The 22,661-nt window shown below is 42.4% G+C and overlaps 1 protein-coding gene across 1 annotated transcript in view; it reads right to left on the bottom strand.

The window, feature by feature from the left end:
* Positions 1 to 22,661, bottom strand: part of adcy8 (adenylate cyclase 8 (brain)) — a 51,159-nt gene that overhangs the window by 5,700 nt on the left and 22,798 nt on the right. The window contains exons 6-14 of the mRNA XM_047026757.1: positions 22,156 to 22,314; positions 20,810 to 21,080; positions 13,324 to 13,521; positions 11,705 to 11,805; positions 9,204 to 9,405; positions 8,114 to 8,203; positions 6,477 to 6,649; positions 5,602 to 5,680; positions 441 to 599 (exon numbers count right to left, since the gene is read on the bottom strand). Of these exons, the coding sequence (XP_046882713.1) occupies positions 441 to 599; positions 5,602 to 5,680; positions 6,477 to 6,649; positions 8,114 to 8,203; positions 9,204 to 9,405; positions 11,705 to 11,805; positions 13,324 to 13,521; positions 20,810 to 21,080; positions 22,156 to 22,314 (1,432 nt within the window). The remainder of the gene's footprint in view (positions 1 to 440; positions 600 to 5,601; positions 5,681 to 6,476; positions 6,650 to 8,113; positions 8,204 to 9,203; positions 9,406 to 11,704; positions 11,806 to 13,323; positions 13,522 to 20,809; positions 21,081 to 22,155; positions 22,315 to 22,661) is intronic.

Here is a 22,661-nt window from a genome sequence, read left to right as displayed (position 1 = left end):
GTTCTTTTCCAGTCAAAAGGACATCTAACACATCATTTTGAGTGGCTGAAGCACGTGTATGAAAAACAGTGTGTCTTTGACAAAACAAACAACGAATCCAGCAAAATAGTCAGTTGAATCCGTTCGTCCCCCCCCCCCCCCCCAACAACCGTCCGATGTCAATAGGTAAATAAATACTACAGCTTTATCTGAGGGACTTCAAGAAATCAACAGATACACACGTCTTTTAAGAGGTCACTGTCGAGGTCACGGCCTCCTTATGAGCACAGACGGCAAGTTTGTGTATACTCCACGACGACCACATGGCTTGAGCGCTTAACTTATACGGTCACTGTTTACATTTCAAAACAGAGCAGCTCTCAGGGGCCATGGAAAGTACAACACGTGTAGAAGGAAACATTTTCAGACTCTGCCAAAGGAAAAAAAAAGGCATCCCAAACCTCGTTATCCCGATCCTTTTCCAGGAAGTGTCGGGCAACGTGACTAGGCAGAATGTTCCGGAGCATGTTCTCGTTGTGTTCCCTCAGCTCCTTCATCTCGTTGATCTCCTCCTTGGCCTGGACGCGCCACAGGAAGTCCAGTCGAGCTGTGTACTCCAGCTGGGGGGACAAGGAGACAGCACACTGTGATTGGCTGAGGGAAGCACAGAGACAGCACACTGTGATTGGCTGAGGGAAGCAGGGAGACAGCACACTGTGATTGGCTGAGGGAAGCTCAGAGACAGCACACTGTGATTGGCTGAGAGAAACTCGGAGACAGCACGCTGTGATTGGCTGAGGGAAGCACAGAGACAGCACACACGCTGTGATTGGCTGAGGGACGCACCTCAAAGAGTTACAGCAGTTAATACGGCTTATCTTAAACATTACAGCTTGACGCTTTGAGTGCTAGAAAGGCGCATTTACAAATAAAACGTTATTATTTTTGTCTCCGCCCCTATTGAAATGGCGTCAGGTCAACCAGGAAATTCCATTGTTAAACAGGTGCTAACAGGTCGAATGAATTAAAAAAACTTTGAGAATCATTTGATTTGTTGAGGGGGAATAAACATCGGTCTATGAAAAAAAAGAGTTCTGACAAGGAACACTAATTGCTTTTCTGGATGAATGATTAACACAGTGTAATTTGCATACATTTGTGACACACATAAATCTAAGCTATTAAGTTGGATGGAAAAACTTTTTATTATTCAAAACCCGGGTATTGACAATTAATTTCCAAGCACTCAATTCGGCTTCAAAACCATCAGAGGCCATAACAACTGAGCAACAGTTTCACCATTAATCTTGGTATCAATTAGGCCCAAATAATGTTAGTGAATATGGCAATTCAATCTAATTTGCTAGTTTCCTAATTAAGAATGCAAATCCCAGATGTTAAATTGGCATTAAGATGATGAGAAGCTGGCCACTGGAATACAAAGCCCCATAGTAATGTGTAAACCCCCATTAGGGATAAACAATCATCTCAGGAGGCTTTCACTAATGGCTGCTAATTTCTTTCTTTTTTTTATTTTGTAACTACTTTTAATCCTTTGAGTTGGAAATTGCGGCAGAGACAATTATTACATATCAAATATTTTTACACCTACATCACTGCAGTGCAACTTTACGTCTTTGTTCAATTACTTTCTATAGCCGCTAAGAACATTTTTACATACATTTACATTTAGTCATTTAGCAGACGCTTTTATCCAGAGCAACTTACAGTAAGTACAGGGACATCCCCCGAGGCAAGTAGGGTGAAGTGCCTTGCCCAAGGACACATTATCATTTGGCACAGCCGGGAATCGAACCAACAACCTTCTGATTGATTGTCCGACTCCCTAACCGCTCAGCCATCTGACCCCCCTAGAAACAAGTAGTTTTTTGGAAAACATGCGTGAATCCAAATGGAAAGATTTCTCTCTCACGGCCTCATTTACTAACATTGCGACCGCAGCTTAATCTGCCCCTTTGCCCAACCGCAAATAGCGCAGGGTGTATTTCCACATTTTGCGTGGTATTTATCAAACCAGATCCTCGTCGGGCAATCAGTGCCTTACTCCGCCCTTTAGCGCGCCATTAAAAGACAGGAGAAATCACTATTTTACGCCTGAAATGGGCGCAATCCTGTTAGTAAATGAGGCCTTCAGTGTCCAACTTTTGCATGCATAGCATCTAAATGCTATCTAAAGCAGATAAACCTGAATTATCTCAGTTCATTGTGCACCCATGTTACTAAGAATCAATAGAGTGTCTTAGACAAACAGTTGAACCAGCCAAATCCAGAAAAGCTGTACTTCAAACTAGTGCTAGTATCAACAGCACTCTAATTTGGCATTCAACGTCGATGGAATGGACTTACCCGTAACTGGCACATTAACAACACAAAGATTGTCAAGCATAAGGGGATTCTGGCATGAATGCCAATTAATCTTACAGAAACAGTACAGCCAATTAATAATGTGTTCTCTTGCTCCAAAATACAAGTTTAAGTTGCAAGACAACACACAAAAATACACAAACACCCGCACATACAACCACACACACACACACAAGATTTACTCCCTTCCATGGCGCGCACACGCACACACACAACCTGAGAGCAGGCAAAATGTCAAGGTTGTGGGTTGACGCACTCAAAGCAAGAACACTTCTGAGCATGGTCAGTCACGATCATACACATCAAATGCATTATTGTCATAAATAAGAGGCCCTGTTGCTATGGTGATGAGAAAAAGAAAACCCGTGGCTCTGAAAGGCGGCAAATCAAGAGAAATCGTGCGCAGAATCTCATTCACTACACTACAGTACACTACAGTATAGTACACTACAGTACACCACAGTACACTACAGTACACTACAGTACACTACAGTATAGTACACTACAGTACACCACAGTACACTACAGTACACTACAGTACACTACAGTACACTAAAGTATAGTACACTACAGTACACCACACTACAGTACACTACAGTACACCACAGTACACTACAGTATAGTACACTACAGTACACCACACTACACTACAGTACACTACAGTACACCACAGTACACTACAGTACACTACAGTACAGTACACTACAGTATAGTACACTACAGTACACCACAGTACACTACAGTACACTACAGTATAGTACACTACAGTACACCACAGTACACTACAGTACACTACAGTACACCACACTACACTACAGTACACTACAGTACACCACAGTACACTACAGTACACTACAGTACAGTACACTACAGTATAGTACACTACAGTACACCACAGTACACTACAGTACACTACAGTACACTACAGTATAGTACACTACAGTATAGTACACTACAGTACACTACACCACAGTACACTACAGTACACTACAGTACACTACAGTATAGTACACTACAGTATAGTACACTACAGTACACTACACCACAGTACACTACAGTACACTACAGTATAGTACACTACAGTATAGTACACTACAGTACCCTACACCACAGTACACTACAGTACACTACAGTACACTTCAGTACACTACAGTATAGTACACTACAGTATAGTACACTACAGTACACCACAGTACACTACAGTACACTACAGTGTAGTACACTACAGTATAGTACACTACAGTACACTACGGTATAGTACTCTACAGTATAGTACACTACAGTACACTACACCACAGTACACCACACTACAGTATAGTACTCTACAGTATAGTACACTACAGTACACTACACCACAGTACACCACAGTACAGTACACTACAGTACGGCTATTATGGGCACATGGATTCTTTTTGCGTGAGAGATTTACGACGAAAACACAATAATTGTTTTATCTACAGACTAGATGTTTAATGAATCAAAACCAGACTCCAGAACAGAAACATTATAAAGAGTGTCTTGCCTTTGCTGAACCGCCAAAATGTTATTCCTTATAGACAATTTGATAAAAAAAGAACGCCTAAATTAAAAATACTAAATTTCAAAAGTCATTTTTGTAAAGGCGTGATTGGGATACAAAGGAGAGTGGATGGTTTGCGTGGAAAAATGGAGCATTGATGAAACACACAGATGTGAAATAGTTAATCAGCTGTGGCATTGTGGACATGCTTATTATGCTTTGGTCTGAGGTCTTTGTGCATGCGATATCAAGCTAGCTAATTACAGTGGCTTAACGAGGCCAGTCCATTTAAAAACACTTTTCTCACATTCACCAATGATTTTGTGGCATTTCCTATTCAACTGTGAAACCCTTTTCGGTATTGAAAGATATTTAATTAGCATGTGTCATGTGATAAAACTGTACTGCTCTGAAAACCGAAAATAAAGTGATTCTTAGTCACAGAGATGAAATCTGTAGAAACCTTTCAATACAGACTTTGAAAGGTAACTGCAACCACACAGTATAAGTTGTCCCTTAAAGATTTTTTTCTCTCCTTTTCACAATGGTTTCCCTGTACAGAGAACAAAGACACCAAAACACAAGTCTCCACATCCTTTCAACGGCAATAGTCCCTGAAGCTTTGACATAAAGACAAAAAAAACTACAAAACCCCCCCACTAAGAAACCTCTACTACACAACCATTCAGTCTCGGATGCAATTGGATGACTTCAAATTAGATATTTTTATATCGGCTACAAAGGACGTTCAATTACACCTTTCTCCCCTCTATCTCCGACCAGGGGCGGACCTTGTGAACCGCATGATCAAAGGTAGCCATTCAGGAGAGAAACAGCTTGAAATCCCAGCTTGTCCTTGATCACAGCCAACCACTCTAGATCCTCCGGAAGAGACCAGCCTCTGAGTCACAAGGGACTACCCCTTTTACCTCAGGTTGTACTTACACCTACAGTTTTCATCTTAAATTATTAAATGGCTACCCGCAAGAAAACCACGGTAGCTACTATATATATCAGCCTCTCTCAAAAGCTCTTCTGAGCTTGACAATAACCCATTCATCCATCGTCCACATCTAAAACATGCAGGGGGTCCCGAGGATCAGGATCGAGAAAGATTGATATTTATAGCGAGTGTTTTAACCGCTCAGTAGATACGCACTCCTAGGATGTAGGATGGTGTGAAGCGGACAGATGAGGAGGGAGAAGCAGGGACGGAGAGAGCAACTAACAGACTGTCGGCCCTTCTGCCTCTAAACCAGTGGTTCACAACCCTGGTCCTCAGGGCACGCCTGTCCTGCATGTTTTAGATGTTTCCCTGCTTGATTCAAATGAATGGTAAGCAGGCTTCTGCAGAGCTGGATAACGACCCATTCATTTGAATCAGGTGTGTTGGAGCAGGGAAACATCTAAAACATGCAGGACAGGGTGCCCTGAGGACCAGGTTTGGGAACCACTGCTCTAAACCAACAAGCCAGATGTTTGAGGCTGGCACTCTGATAGCAGTAGGTCATTCCAGGAAGTGGTCGTTAGCGGAGGAAGAAGGGGCGAGACAGGGGTGGGAAGGGTCCATGGGGCGAGTGAATGTCTTCACCCGTAGGTAGGAATGTAAGTTACATCACCTACGGGTGAAGGTTACATGGTTACATCATGTAACCCTGGTAGGCAAAGCAAGGTTTTATGTCTGTGGGATGAAAAAAAGCACCAAAAGCAGTTTTCACCTGCTGTCCATGGTAGAACACAGCCAGAAGAAACATAGCCATCAGCAGCAACGACGTCTCTTTGGTCCCCAGGAAGTTTCTGTAAAAATAAAATACAAATTCAGTTAGACATACTACTGCTAATCATCTATATTTATGGAACCAAATACGCAGCACACATGACTTCATCTGTTCTCCACGTTGTGTAATATTCAACTGTTATTCAGAGGTAAATAGTAGGTCAGGCCAGAGGAGGTTTTTCTTCCGTATAGCTGCCTGTTTTTTCCATATGACCTTTAACTCTTGTGTGGGTATACTGTGTGTATTACACATGCATTAGATATAACTCTCTGGCACATGATTGCTCAAAAGGTATAGTACATGTACTTATTTATAAGGCCCTTGGATTTTCTGTAGGTTCCTCCATACACTAAAAGGCTAAAGGTCAAAGCGTTCCCCACCATCACTCTCATGACCTCCATTGCAAGAAAATTGAGTCTCCAACATTTCTAGAACAAATAGAAAAGGTCATCTTGGCTTCCGGACATTTTCTCAAGCCCCTTAAGATGAGAGCAACAAGCTTGTGAAGACTGAAAACACTAGGCTGTTACTCTGACCTTGCCACAGAATAAACAGAGACTAAGCCAACAGTATGCATATATGGGTGTGTCTACTGTGTGTGTGTGTGTATATATATATATATACACAAACACACACAGTAGACATATATATACTGTATATATACAGACGTGTGTGTGCTGTCGTTTTATGTGTATCCATACAGTATCCACATGTGAGTCTATGTGTGAGCATGTGTGTTGGTACTGTATATGTGTACGTGTGTGTGTATGTGTGTGTGTGTGTGTGTGCAAGGGTCACTGCTGTGTCCCACTCACTCTGTGTTGTGACGGAAGGTGTCGTAGCGGACAAACAGCGAGGTGTAGAAGGCCTCCGTGAGCAGGGAGTAGATGGCGATCATGACCAACAACACGGCCAGCTTCAAAACAGAGTTGAGCCGCAGGAACACGGCACATGTCACCATGGCCAGCACTCCCGTGAAGACGAAATACTGCAAGACAGGAAGAGGCAGGGCTGGTCAGACAGGAAGAGGCTGAGCTGGTCATACAGGAAGAGGCAGGGCTGGTCAGACAGGAAAGAGACAGGGATGGTCAGACAGGAAAAGGCAGGGCTGGTCAGACAGGAAGAGGCAGGGCTGGTCAGACAGAAAGAGGCAGAGCTGGTCAGAGGCCACAGAAGAGGCAGTGTGGAGACCTACATGCCTCGCTCAGGTAACCAACTGAGATACATTTTGACAACCCGGAAATTTTTCGTTTGCTATTTTGCGAACCAATTTGTGTAGCTTAAATGGAGTTAACCCCACATCCTCAGTTGGTTAGTGGTTCATCTGAAAAACTGAAGCACATAACTGCTGAGAGGGCATAAGAGGATGTCACATTGACAAACCACATTACGTAGAGACTTCATCAAATATTCTTCAGTTGATGTCTCTCCACCCTACCAGTTATCTCTCTGGTTGCGTTGAAATGACTCTGGTAAATCTCAACCACTACGCCGCAACGGCACTTTCAAACAGGCACTGTACGACATTTTCATTTGATGCTGAAGTTGTTGCTCTATCAAAGAAGCTGTGCCTGACAAGGAAACCAGCCCATTCCTTCTCCGTAGTCCTGCTCACAGTCGTGCGTGAGCAATGTCACTCAGATCTCCACTGGATTGTAAGGATGAACTGAATGCACAGTGGCCTGATTACAATCCATTGAAGACAGTGGAGAAATAGGAGAGATGTAACTGGAGTGTGCTGTTGTGGGGAGGGAGAAATTTGACTCTTGACCTATTAGAAACTAATGTCATAAACGGGTATGGGTAATCCACCTGACTCGTGTTTCCAGGTGTGTGATATGACTTGAGGATCAGAGAGCAGCAGAATGTGTTGATACTATTAAAGAAAGCATAGAAATACACCTTGTTGGCTTGGCTTTTACCTACGGCATCTCTTTCTCTCTCTTTTCTTTTGAAAATGTTACTTTCATTTCAATCTCAATTCAATTTGGAACTTTACTTAATTATATCCTGTTTTAAAAGTGGGTTTTTTTGCGACCGTATCTTCAGTTTGTATTTCACTCCATGTATGGTAAAGCCCCATGAACAGTGTAAATTTAACATTAATACAATTTCATTCGATTTCAGATTAGGAAAGAAGGTCTCCAATTTGAAAGGTGACTGACAAGTATGGGTCTAGAGCCTGTAATACTCATTTTGAAAGATGTCAGGTCCACATTATATTACATGCCAAACACATACAGCAGTAATGGTGACAGGGTAAAAGAGAAAGAGAGAAAGAGATAGAGAAAAGGAGAGAGAAAGAAAGAGAAAGAGAGCGGGAGAGAGAGAGAGAGAAAAGAGAGAGAGTATTGAAAATAAAACATTTAAGGCCAGCTATAAAGTATGTCCAACTCTGGGGTAAAACTGTTTTATTAAAAGTTCTTATCAATCCAGGAAGTGTCTCCGATACCTCTGGGTAAAAACAGATGTCAGGGATGGAGGTGGAGGCGTTGAACGTCTGGTTCCTCAGGGTACTGGGTTTGTCAAAATCGCACCAAAGCTGGGGAGAAGAAACAAGGAGATTCTCATTTATTTTATTATCAAATAGAATCCTAGGATCAAGACATGAATAACCATGTACTATCTATATTTCATGGGATGTCAAATACATTTTTCACAAGATGGTTGAGGTCAGAAACCAAAATGTAAGGGCTAAGTACTGAATGCGTAAAGAGATCCACATTTCTTCATTTAATTCACAGGCCGTAAAAAACTAATCTTATCAGATAAACCATATCTGACATTAAATCAAAAAGTCTCACTTTGCTAACTCAAATTGCACTCTTGCTCCCAAAGCAAAACAAACTAAATGCGCAGCACGGTACTAATGTACTAGTTATTTCATTAGTGAGGTCATTCGTTATGATGACCTCAATCTTTCTACTACCACCTTCATGTTCTTATGTCTAAGTAAATGAGCACATTTCATATACAGATAATTTTCTCATTGTAAAAGCATCTCTCGGTTATAAAGGGCTCAATGCGATCAATTATCTTTGCAAGACAACAAGCGTGTAATGACCATTTTTCCTGTGCTTTGATGGAAATAATAACTCGCTGTACAAGCAGTGTACTCAGATAAAAAGGGCACTGGTTCGGAAAAGCAAATTGGGTGAAATCAGGAGTTTCTTATGTGCTTCTGTTTATCACAATCAGTAAATCTGCTGTTGCCTTATAACATGTTCATGTATTTTGTCTTATTATTCATTCATATATATATATATATATATATATATATGCATGTACTGTTAGCCTATATTGTTTTGATGACTGTCATGGGTCTAGGATGTGGTTTCCACCAGAGTGTGTAACAAACATCTGTTAGCTGTTTGGTTTCCATGTTTTCCCCGTTCATTATATATTCCATCCTCTGACCTTCACGCGTCAGGGAGAGAGACTGCTACCAATCCCCGAGGCCCAGTTTCCCCACACATGGACTAAGACTAGTCCTAAAGTAAGAGGAGCATTTCATCCCAAACCCCTCCAAGCTGCACACTCACAATGTTAATCATGGCTGCCAAGAAGTTGATAAGGATGGATACGAAGATGATGGCGTTGCGTGCCATGTAGGTCTCGTTGATCCAGCAGCAGGCCTTACGCAGGACTAAAGGCAGACACTTGTAGTCCTCAGCTGTAGTGACCAGGACAAGGCAGCTGTGCAGCACGATGAGCACAGAGAACTGGATCACCATAGTCACCATCCTACAGACCAGACCAATGGACGACAGATAAAGTAGATGTACAGAATTGTCTGAATTGTTTAATAAAAAAAAATACATTTATACTTTTTCAAAATGTTTCATCTGTTTTTACTTTGTGATGGTCTGATTTAATGTCATTAGGGCGATTACCTTTTTAAACAAAACGTTTAGTCATGGTGCATTTGAACCCTTTGTAGATAATCTATGGAGGATTATAGGGGCCAAAACTAAATAAATAAATACTTGGATAAATAAATAATTATATAACACAAAGCTTAAATAAATTACACAAAATATATAAATGTTACATGTATTTGTGTTACATGTATATGTTTACGTTTTCATGTGTTTACATTTATTCATTTATACTTACATTTATACTTACATTTATTTATTTATACTTACATTTATCCACGGTGAAACTTCCTGCAGCAAAATAAATCTGTCGTCCCCCGTCACCAAGTCAGGGGGCGGGTCAAAGCCTCTGATTGGTGGTTCAACTTGAATCGACTGCTTTTGACTATTCCAAGGTGGCAGCACCTTGTGCGGATTCAATGAATGAAATATTGAATGCTACAGTGGTCGAAATGTTGGCGGAAGCTGAAGAGATGGAGGCACCTGCCAGTTCACTTTTTTTTTTACATCATATTGAGAGCTTCGCTGAAATTATAGGAATGATATTGGCCCTAACTGACACAGACATCAATGAAAATGTGTTCACGATCCTCAGCGAGATGATACAGCATAGGGGTGGGCATATCGATCTTAAGACCGACAGTGGCCGGGTTGGGAAACCCGGCAACTATTGATACCAACGTTGGTATCAATAGCCTGATTGATAGCGTGATAAGATCGATACTTAAGTTTCATTCCACACTGAGTACACAACTCCCTTTACATCATAGTGGTTGTGCAAACACCGTCTAACTTCGCTCAAACTCACTTTGCCCCTCCACTGTTTTTCTAAGCCCAAAGTATCGGTATTGGCAATACTGGCCCTGTATTTACTCCTTGGTATCGGATCTATACCACATCGTGCAGTGTCGCACACCCCTAACAGCTGTAGAGTGAGGCGATAGAGGATCCTTCTAGCTTGAAGAGAGCTTGATCGACTGGTTGAGCCTGCGTGGTGTGTAATACTGTTCATTCACCAATCAGAGGCTTTGACCCGCCCCCTGACTTGGTGACAGGGGGGACGACAGATTTATTTTGCTGCAGGAAGTTTCACCGTGGATAAATGTAAGTATAAATACATAAATGTAAGTATAAATAAATAAATGTAAGTATAAATGAATAAATGTAAGTATAAATGAATAAATGTAAACACATGAAAACGTAAACATATATATATATATACACACAAATACATGTAACATTTATATATTTTGTGTCATTTATTTAAGCTTTGTGTTATATAATTATTTATTTATCCAAGTATTTATTTATTTAGGTTTGGCCCCTATAATCCTCCATAATAATCAGGGCCTCATTTACTAACATTGTGACCGCAGCTTAATCTGCGCCTTTGCCCAACCGCAAATACCGCACGGTGTATTTCCGCATTTTGCGTGGCATTTATCAAACCAGATCCTCGTCGGGCAATCAGCGCCTTACTCCGCCCATTATTGTTAATTAGCGCGCCGTTAAAAAACGGGAGAAATCGCCTGCATGTTACTGCCATCATGGGTGATTCGAGGAAAAGAAAAAGAAGGTTCAGAACCAATATTCAGAAATATTGGATCACGAAGTTACAGCTAACATTAACATGTTACAAGGAAGAAATACACCTCTCCTCCCATCTCTTTGGGGCACACACCCACTTTCCGTATACCCTCCCCAGCAGCGGAAATCTGCGTTTTTACTCAAGTGCGTTGCCTTTGTAAATACGGTTTTACGTCTTTACCCGCTATTTTACGCATTAAAATGGGCGCAATCCAGTTAGTAAATGAGGCCCCGAGGGGCAATTGATTAAAAACGATGATTGCCGCTGCTGGGAGGGTATAAGGGAAAAAGAGTGTGTAGCCTATATTTCTAGCTGATGTTCGCGGAACTTTTTTTTCTTCTTTTCCTCGAATCACCCATGGTGGCAGTAACATGCAAGCGATTTTTCCCGTCTTTTAACGACGCGCTAATTAACACTAATGGGCGCTGATTGTCCGACGAAGATCTGGTTTGATAAATACCACGCAAAATGCGGAAATACACCGTCCGCCATTTGCGGTTGGGCAAAGGCGCTGATTAAGCTGCGGTCGCAATGTTAGTAAACGAGGCACTCTTTACACCAGGTGGTTTTTCGTTACCTGGCGGAGGGAAGAAGCCCCTGTATAATCGTGATGAAGATAAGGACGATGAAGGCGCACACCAGGTTTGACTTGAACACCTCGTCCCTCATCTGCGAGTACTGCAAGGTTAGGGGGAAGGGAGGATGAGGAGGAGGGAGAGGAGAAGAGAGAGAGCGGTTTAAAGACACACGCGAGGCGATACGGGACAGGTGCAGCAGTCCTCATCACACAGAGTCACAGCCACCACAGTCACATGCTACAGTTCCACCACAAGCATTAGAGAGAGAGAGGAGAGCCAGTGAGCGAGCTAGGGGTTTGGGGGATGAGAAAAGCTGAAGAGCAGAAGCTAGAGTTAGCCGGGCGAAAGAATAGATGCAAACTTCCACACAAAGTGACAGCTAGTCAACCAAAGTTGTGGTTGTGATAGAAAAGCATTTTTAACGTCATTGGTTGTTAGCCATCTCAATCTCAATCTGCTTGAAAATGACAAAGAAACGAATACATGTGTGGTTAGCACAATTAGTGATTTAGTTAGCATTTACAAAGTTAGCATTAGCTTAGCACTGCTCTAGCCCTGTGACTCTAGTTGATGAGTTACTAGTGTCAACAAACATTTGACTAATCTTAAGTCGTCAACGAATCAATAAAGCTCTTTGACCTTTCACCGTGCGACCCCTGCTGCCCTTTCGCTCTGTCTCTTTCTCAAAGGGTGCTGGGAAATTAGCAAGAGGATGCTTCATGTTTGTCATGACTATGCCAACAAAAATAAGAGAGGTCAACAGCAACTGCACTGGACATTGGGCTTCAAAAGTGAACTGAAACGGGTCTTGTTTGAGATGGGCACACAATCAAAGGAAAACAAAGGAAAGAGGGGAGGGCAAAGGTCAACTCAAAATGTCAACTCAAAAGGTCAACTCAAAAGGTATAGAAAAGTGGCTTCACTTATGGAACAAAAGGAAAAAACGGAGTGGGAAAAAACAAAAACTGCAAAAAAGCTGAACATGTCAACTTTTTCCACAAGACTTTAAAGGATAACGTCCATAACATGGACATGTGGTCATGAGTAAACTGAAGGGGCTTCTGCATTCTTGGCAAAGCCAATCAGCATTGCCAAAGACCAACTTATCAACTAACTAGCCTAGAAACACTACTCATACAGTTACATCAGAGGTTATACTTTGAATGGACTACATTGGACATGAGTCAGTGAATGTTATTTAGTTATCAATCTCGAATGCTGTTGACACATTCACATGGCCTACAGTCCCTGAAACTAACGGTGCTCTTACAAACTGTAAATTGTATTTTCTTACAGAATAATTATTCAGTGTTTATACTTAAGGAGATACTTATAAAGGTCCATCTTTATTCTGCAAAATAAATCTGATTATTGGTCTTTTTAAAACGTTTACTCAAACATTACAGTGATGAGACTCGTGCAGGGGTTGAGAATATCATTCAATTGGGGGGGGGAGGGAGGATAACATGCTTCTATTTTAGTATGGGAGTTGGGTTATGAAGTACCTTCAGCTTACTCATGATAAAAATAAAAAAAAAGATTTTAATGAATTCTTCGGAAGTTGATATCTTTGAGAGAAGATACGGGAAACAAAAGAATCTGTCTAATCCCCAGCTACCTTTTCGTCCAGGCTGGAGTCTTTAAACATCAGAGAGAAAGGCTTGATATGCTCTCTTCTCAATTTATCGCCACTCCGTAAGTCGATGTCACTCTCTATTCGCTTGTTAATTTCCTCAGGACCAGAGTAGACATGCAAAGCTTGTGCGAGATGGTTTGGAAGCAGATTTATTGAATTTCTCGTTAGGACAGCCAGAGTCTAAGGGAAAGCACATGCAGAGTATAAACCTGCTTGTCCCCTCTTCATTCAGATACTAAAACTATTACATACAGTAAACACACAAATTAAAAGACAGTAAATTAAAAAAAAATTAATGCAATTTTCGACCCAACAGACAGCTGAGCCCTCCATGCGTTTCCTCCTCCCTCTCCCAACACTCTCAGTGCAGACATTAAGGGTGTTCAAGACTACTTGCGCACATCTAAAAAAAACAAAAACAAACATGTAATGAGTCTCGAGAGACATGATAACCATTTACATACAGAAGCGAATAGAAAACACTAGATACAACCGAAACATTGGCAATGACAAAACGAACAAACACAAAACAGAAAAACTGAATGAGACAAAAGAGGCAATCAGTCGGCAGCAAAAGCCACAATCAAAACACCCGTGATGATCTGTTGATAACATAAACCATGGGGGAATTTCCAATGCTACTTGACACCGTGGAAAGTGGTGGAACAGTATACGAGTTGTTTTAATCTAGTCACAGGACAATGTGGTACATCATCTAAGCCTATTCATTAGCCATGTTGCTGTGATGTTATGTAGGGGGTGTGCATAATGACCATGTTGCTGTGATGTTATGTAGGGGGTGTGCATAATGACCATGTTGCTGTGATGTTATGTAGGGGGTGTGCATAATGACCATGTTGCTGTGATGTTATGTAGGGGGTGTGCATAATGACCATGTTGCTGTGATGTTATGTAGGGGGTGTGCATAATGACCATGTTGCTGTGATGTTATGTAGGGGGTGTGCATAATGACCATGTTGCTGTGATGTTATGTAGGGGGTGTGCATAATGACCATGTTGCTGTGATGTTATGTAGGGGGTGTGCATAATGACCATGTTGCTGTGATGTTATGTAGGGGGTGTGCATAATGACCATGTTGCTGTGATGTTATGTAGGGGGTGTGCATAATGACCATGTTGCTGTGATGTTATGTAGGGGGTGTGCATAATGACCATGTTGCTGTGATGTTATGTAGGGGGTGTGCATAATGACCATGTTGCTGTGATGTTATGTAGGGGGTGTGCATAATGACCATGTTGCTGTGATGTTATGTAGGGGGTGTGCATAATGACCATGTTGCTGTGATGTTATGTAGGGGGTGTGCATAATGACCATGTTGCTGTGATGTTATGTAGGGGGTGTGCATAATGACCATGTTGCTGTGATGTTATGTAGGGGGTGTGCATAATGACCATGTTGCTGTGATGTTATGTAGGGGGTGTGCATAATGACTTCTGTCCATGACAGCTTGCAGCATGCATGTTGGGACTTAGTGCCTCTAGCACAGGGGTGTCGAGCTCCGGTCCTCGAGGGCCGCTGTCCTGCATGTTGGTTGGTCGTTATAACAACCCTTTTAATTGAATCAGGTGTGTTGGAGCAGGGAAACATCTAAAACATGCAGGACAGCGGCCCTTGAGGACCGGAGTTTGACACCCCTGCTCTAGCACATGACGTGTCTCTCTCTACTGCTAAATTGATTCAGGAAGTAAGACACATCAAGTGAAAAGGTCACTGAGACATAATAGTTTCATTTCACCAAGCGGTTTACGTTAGCCATTCGTGATTAGATGTTAGCTTTCTTATAAACCTGAAAAATGAAGAAATGACAATACCCGCAGTGTGCGAAGCCGTAATTTTGACATGTTCAGTCATCTCTAAGTGTGTGTGCGACAGTGTGTGTATCCATGTAGAAATGTTTCCCTTACTGCCAATCACCATAGTTCTTGCGAGCCTGTTACTTTAAAAGTTCATCCTCAGAGTTGTAGTCTTTAAGCTATGTAAAGGACCACACTTGTTTCAGGTTACTTACAGTCTTTTACCTGGCAATCTCTATCCAATCAGTGGCGATCATTACAAAAAGATTTAAAACTCATTTGTGGTCGCTTACGATTTAAACAGCTCAGATTGCATTTCCGTGCGCTTAAGTTGCTCCCAGATGCGATGAATTGAAGAAGTGCATTACAACTTTATCCCAGGAGCTATCATTAGACTTCTGGAAACTTTCAGACATAGTTTCCAAAGGTCAAAACCTTCATTAAATGCTTTCAAACGTAATGATTCATTCAAAGTCGTAAATCCGAAAGGCCAAAATTCTAGTTAAACTAATGTCTCTTTCTTTTGACGCAATCCTTCTTTTCACTTTGCCAGGTTTAGAAGAAAAATGTGACATGTTCTGCCCTGGATGGTTCACCGATGAGAAATAAGACAGGTTTCTGTTGTGTGTGTAAAACGTGGTCAATGACTTACATAGCATTTCCTAGCAGCCCTTTATCCTTCCCAATGATGATTCCCAAATGATGATGATTCCCAAACCTGTCCTCAGGGACCACCTGTCCTGCATGTTTTAGATGTTTCCCTGCTCCAGCACACCTGATTTAAATTAATGGTCGTTACCAGGCTTCCACAGAGCTAGATAACGACCTATTCATTTGAAACAGGTGTGCTGGAGCAGGGAAACATCTAAAACATGCAGGACAGTGGCCCTCAAGGACCAGGATTGGCCACCCCTGATCTACAGCAATGCTGTAGTCTCACCACTGGACCACTGCAGCAGCCGTATTACAATAAGGAAACATTCCCTGTCCTCTGACTGCATTGAACAGTTGTCTGACTAAAAGGATAAGCGTTTTGTTCTGTGCTGGGAAAAAAGGAAACAAGTAATTAGATGGAAGATGGAAAAGATAGTGCGGGGAAGAAGACGTTGAGTCATTCGTTCTCAGAGCCGAGCATGTGAGAGATCGCTTTCTTCTGAGGCTCGTCTCTGAAACCTCGTAAGAAGCCGATGTTTGCATTAGAACAGAGGGCTTCAACCCTGGTCCTCAGGGACCCCCTGTCCCACATGTATTAGATGTTTCCCTGCTTCAACACACATGATTCAAATGAATGGTCGTTAACAGGCTTCTGCATAACTAGATAACAACCCATTCATTTGAATCAGGTTTGTTGGAGCAGGGAAACATTTAAAACATGCAGGAGAGGGGGTTTCTGAGGACCAGGGTTGAAGACCTCTGCATTTGAACATCATCCCGCAGTGTCCCTCTGGGTTGTGCGAGAGCAAAGAGGAGTGAAAGTTACACAGGGTAGTATCATTCTCCCAACTGTTTCTCGTGTAGAGCAACGCGTCACTCAGAACATAATGCAAATGTTATCTGAGGCAGTTACTACCAGAGGCAACACAATCATCTGACACTGTCTGACTGGCACTACTGTTTTCGGACGTAAAACATCACGTTATATGGTCGTGGAAGTGCTTGCCAAAGGGTGATTTTGAGTGGTGATTTTTATGACCATTAAATATTTGATCAAGATCTATCTCTCCCCGTTTAAAAGACAAAGAAAACATGAAATACTAGGCTCTTCCTGTAAAAAGTTAAATAAATAACAATAATAAAAATAAATATATGTATATATATTTATGTATATAACAAATCGCAGTGTAGGCTGTCATTCTATGTGGTTTCTATATTGATTGAGCCCCCTCCCTCTCCTCCTACTGAATGTGTTTCCCTACTAATAACTCTGCTTGTTTTTTCAAGAGGGTCTTCAGTAGCTTCTGCTTCCTGTGCTGCTTCATACCTGCTCATCAAACCCCAGGTGCACAGATCTCTCTCAGCCTCTGTACCCCACCAGATGTGTTTCTGTGACCGGCGTCACCGGCAGCACCGCACACGCAACCTCAAAATGGGCTTCCTGTCCTTGTGCCTATTCAACATGTCACCTGTTACTAACCAGGGCAATAATTACATGGTGTACTACATTCACGAGGACAAGTGGCTCCAACCCTAACCCTTTGTCTCAGTGGAGCCCTTGACACAGAGCCCTGGATAGCAGCTCTATTGCGAGGTCACAGGTTTGACACAAGTAGGAAACGGGTCCCAGAAATGTATTCCCAGCAAAGTCTAAACGGCATAGATCCAACTGCAAGAATATGACAAGATTAACATTTCCTGGACGAAATGCACTGGATATTTTGATCCATTGTCAACATGGTTTTGTGTATGCTGTTTAGCAAGAACGAAAATCCTATTTATTACACTGTATGTGCATAATATTTATATATCTTGGAATACACTACATTTACAAATGCATTAGTTATGTAATATACACATTTCAGTGAAACTACTCAAACAGATATTCAAATGACTTGGGATATATATAAAAACAAATCCAGATGGTTGAGTTGGTTGTATCAAGCGAAACGCCTCCGCCCGTTTTTAAATAAAAACTGTTGGTTTCATGCTGTCCAATCCCAGAAGCCAGACAACATCATGACAGCAGCCCAGGAGATGATTACAACTTGATAATCCTGACCAATCAGCATGAGAGGATCCTGATTTTCTTCTGGATAGGGCTCCTCTAAACTCTCTTTCACCCCCTGGCTGTGTTCCCGGCGGCCATGACGGCTCTGTCCCCTAGAACAGAAGCGTTAACCCTGACTAGACAGGCGACGGCGACATGCTGCACGTCTACATGTCAATTCGGAGTAAAAAGAACTGGACTCAGGGGCAGCTTTGCCACCAGAGTAACAATGGCTGCTGGTTTAAAGCTTTGGCATCCTCAGAGACCAGGAACCAGACAACACAAAGATCTTCAGATCTTTTTCGGGGGAACTTTTTGTTTTTGTTTCGTAAATGCAGGCTGTTTCCAGAAACAGTGGAAAAACAAGGGGTGCGCCTCTGTTTGAGGGCGTGGAACACGTGGCGTCACAGGGAGACAGACTTTGAGGTGAAAGCGTTTTGACAGTGGCATGCGTCACGTCATGCCGACGGGGAGGAAGTGATGCGTGAGAGTCGGGGGTGGAGACGGAGGCAGACGGAGGACATCAGGAGACCAGGAAGAGGAATCGACTTTCACGACTCCAGGACATCCTGGAAGCAGTGGTCTTTTGGTGACATTTCGGTTTAGGAACATGGCCGGTTTAAAGATAACTGTTTATGCCCTCTCTCGTGGTGTGATGATGACCCAAGTTAGATACAAACAAGCTTTTCTGTTTTGGGAATCCCTCGATAGGATGTGAAAGACTGTTCTCTTAAAGAAACGAAAGAGAAGTAACTTCACAGTCCCGGACCCTCACACACACACACGCACTCACTTTCTCTCACAAACACACTTACTTTCTCACACACACACACGCACTCACTTTCTCACACTAACACACACACACGCACTCACTTTCTCTCACAAACACACTTACTTTCTCACACACACACACAGTCCCTCTCTCACACACACACACACACACACACTCACTTTCTCACAAACACACACTCATTTTCTCACACTCACACCCACATACACTCCCCTCCAAGATAACCAGCTCTGACTCACTCCATCATGCTGCTGAACAGTGAATCAGAAAAACAGACAGGATAGCGGGGTGAAGCAGCAGAAGTGACAACAAAAAAGACACGTCAAAATGTTGCGGAGCGTCTTTTGAAATGCAAAAAACTGAGCCTTTTCATACGATAGTCACATGACAGGCGTTCATTGTGCCAAAAACAAAGGCAACCGCACTTATCTGGAACATTCCACTGAATTCGAATGCATCCACGGTTACATCACACGCTGTGCCTTGACTACGCCTCGACTACGCCTTGACTACGCCTTGACTACGTCTTGACTACGCCTTCAAGGAGCAGTGGCATTAGAGCTGTGGGTCTACAGCCTCTATGCTAGGCGACCTTAAGTTCAGACTTTTTTTGTTGATACATAGATATATTTTAAAGACGTGCCTTTCCCTTTCCTGTTGTGTCACCAAAGAGTCCTTCATTGTGTGGGTCTGACATCTTTGACGACAGGATGGAGATGGAGGAAAACTGCTGGAATATAGGTACTGTACGTTGTATAAAAATATACAGTATAATTTAAAAGTATACTTTGTAATTTTGAAATACCGTATACAGCAGAAATTTACTGTATACTTAAGAAATATACTGATTAATGTAGAAATATACTGTATATTGCAGAAATAAATTCTACAGAAATACTACATGCTAAATCTGAGAATGAAATCCCAAAACTTAAAGCGTGTGATGTTATTAAAAGTGTAAAGCGGGCTATCTCCTCTGTAGACCAGAGTCAGTAGAGATCTGGCATAGGAACAGAGAAACCAGCCATATCAATCTGTGTTCCAGAACTGGACAGCCAGCAGCACACAACTTCAAAGCACGTCGCCTCAATCTAATCCATGGATGCCGACGTTGTCTGAATGTTAATGGCCCGTCGTATTTTGCATGGCAACACGTCATCTTTCTGTGAGGGTGTGTGTGTGTGTGCGCACACGCTTCCGAGCGTTTGAGATGGCAGGAATGTGTGTACAGTTTTGATGCGGCTACCGAAAACTTGTTTTTCTCAGTTTGAGAAAAACAAGAAGGGAACTCTCATCCGACCCTATGGAATGCTGCCACACGATAATTTCTAATGTAAATATTCGGATGCAAACATAATAAGAAAGTAGATGTCTGCATGTAAAATAAACATCAAAAACAACATTTATGTGAAGAAGAGTGTCTTATGTGTGCGAGTGTGGATGGTGTACATCTGCCTCAAGAATGAAGGCCTAACAGCAAGCTCTAAATAAAATCCTAAAGAGACCACACCTATATCATCACATGGCCGGCTAAACATTCCCTTAAGGATCCTACGCTCCACACTAAGTCATACAACAGAACTTACTAAATTAACCTTTGACCCCGTGTGAAAGAAGCCTTTGTTTGGATCTTCTAATAGTGAAATGGGAAGAACATAATGTCTTTCCATCGAATAGAACATTTCTTTTTAAAGACAGCGTGTGTGAACTTAACGACAGAAGAAAAAACATTGTGTCATTAGCACACCCGTGAAATTATGGCTTCAAAGACTTGTCAACTCACTGATTCCCTAACTCACCCTGCTTAGTAACGATAAAGACACACGGTAAATGTTGTTATCTTTAAGTCTCCATGACGACACAAAGCCACACGGCCAACTTGTGCTCTCACACACTCTGATGAGGCACACAGACAAACGACAACCGCCAAAGATGTCGCCAACAATGCCACAAGGTCCAGGGCTCTCTGCCGGGGTAGTGTAGCTCATTCTCTCCAACAGGACAGGACAGACAACACCAGAGAGGAGTCTTAACAGCGCGAAACCCAGCGGCCACAATCCCGGGCTATCGAACACAAATCCACTCACGCGCCGACAGTGAACCACGAGCACATCCCCGGGACGCGAGACAACGTTCCGACTTGCGGGGGGCGCACTTACGTTCTGCTTGCCCACAATATTGTCGAAGGGGAGCTCGGGACTCCAGGAGCCCTCGTTGAAGGTGGTGCTGCTGGCATGGCGATCGGCCGAGCTGACCGACTCTTTCATGATGTCCTCGGGCAGCGTGAGAAGAGACTCCTCCGGCTGTTTGATCAGGTACGTCTCGATGTTGTGCCGGCGTAGGAAGTCGTTGCGGTCCTTCCCATGACCCTCCTCCACTTCGTAGGCTCCGTTCAGACAGTCCAAGGAGGCCTTGGAGATGTGGATACGCCTGGGGAACAGACACAGGGGTCAGGAGAGGAGGCCGACTCACCTCAGCACGGCAGATTTTCAAGTGTTTTTTCAAGTTTATTGCAAAGTTTTCGGTCTGTCAGGATTGTAATTATGTATTGACTATCAGGAAGAGAGACTGTTGCCATTTTCGGGAGCTGGGCGCCTTGTTTTTGTAATGAACATTACTGTTCAAACTAATATAGTGTTTTAATTAAAATTGTTAGAAGGAAATCTCCTGTTATGACCTGCACAATTCAATTAAGGGAAATGGACAGGGAAATAACTGTTCCACTTAGTCAACTCTGCGGCAGACATTGCTTCAAGGACTTGAGTCAACATTTAAGTGAAACCCAAATAATTCCCACATGCTTTGTAAAAAAAGCAAAGGATAAAAAAATAAAATAATAATCATATATGATTAAATACACCCCCCTTTAAAAGTCAATTTGCTCTCATCTTCGGTCACAAAGGGACAACCATTGTCGCTTTATTTGAGAACCAATCTGGCTAAAAGTGTTTTTTTTAAGGGATGATTTACCCATTCTATTCTCAGAAGGGCTCATTTAGTGATGGATTTTCGAGGTTGGGATAATCAGACACAGTGGGCTATTCCCAGGTTGCCAGCATGGACTCAAACAACATTACTCACAAATTGTCCACTGGGGTTTCTTGCGGTATTGTATTGTTTAGTCACTGCTGTGATATCTATTTTGTAAATCTAAATGGGTATTCTGTAGGGAGTTACTGCAAATTTGACTCAGTGGCAGGTCTTTGAAAGCAGTAGTTTCAAGCTGGGCCCTGTAGCAAGGGCAACTGCAATCATACATCCACAATATATCTATATTTGAAATAACACACGCCAAAATAAAAACACTAACGTTGTTGATTCAACGTTCTAAGAGTTAGCCCAGGCCACCTTCACCTTCATAACAAAGAGGTTTAGTGTTCTCTGCCAGAACGTAGAACCTGCTAGAACTTAGGACCTGCTGGAACGTAGAACCTGCTGGAACTTACAACCTGCTGGAACTTACAACCTGCTGGAACTTGGAACCTTTTAGAACCTAGAACCTCACCCAGGGATGCCTCCTGACTCCAACTTGTTGGCGATGTCCACGTCCCAGGACCACACGTCGAACTGCCACTTCCTCAGCCCCAGCACCCCACACAGCACAGAGCCTGAGTGGATCCCGATACGCATGTCGATGTCATGCTTCGTACGAGACCTCACGTATCTAGGGAGGAGGAAAAACAAGCAATTGTTTTCGTTTCAATTTATTAATGTTTGATTTGTTCTGGTGGATCTGTCTGTCATGAAGACAATCATTTGATCAACCCTGCGATATGAGATATAATTTAGCAATTAACTTGTAGTGTATCAACATTATACACCAGATGATTAGTTATCCTTAAATCCAAGAGAAGTCTGATTGCACATGTTGACCTGTCAAATAAAAACAATCAATTTAAATTTCTAAACAGCATTGTCACACCTAAACAAAACCATTCCTTATTTCATACATTATACGTGAACATCACAGTGCAGCGATTTGAATCATACGTCCATAAAGCTAGCGTGATA

Source organism: Hypomesus transpacificus, chromosome 10 (assembly GCF_021917145.1).
Source record: "Hypomesus transpacificus isolate Combined female chromosome 10, fHypTra1, whole genome shotgun sequence".
Taxonomy (NCBI): domain Eukaryota; kingdom Metazoa; phylum Chordata; class Actinopteri; order Osmeriformes; family Osmeridae; genus Hypomesus; species Hypomesus transpacificus.
The sequence above is the reverse complement of the archived record's forward strand: the minus strand, read 5'-3'. Positions and strand labels throughout refer to the sequence as shown.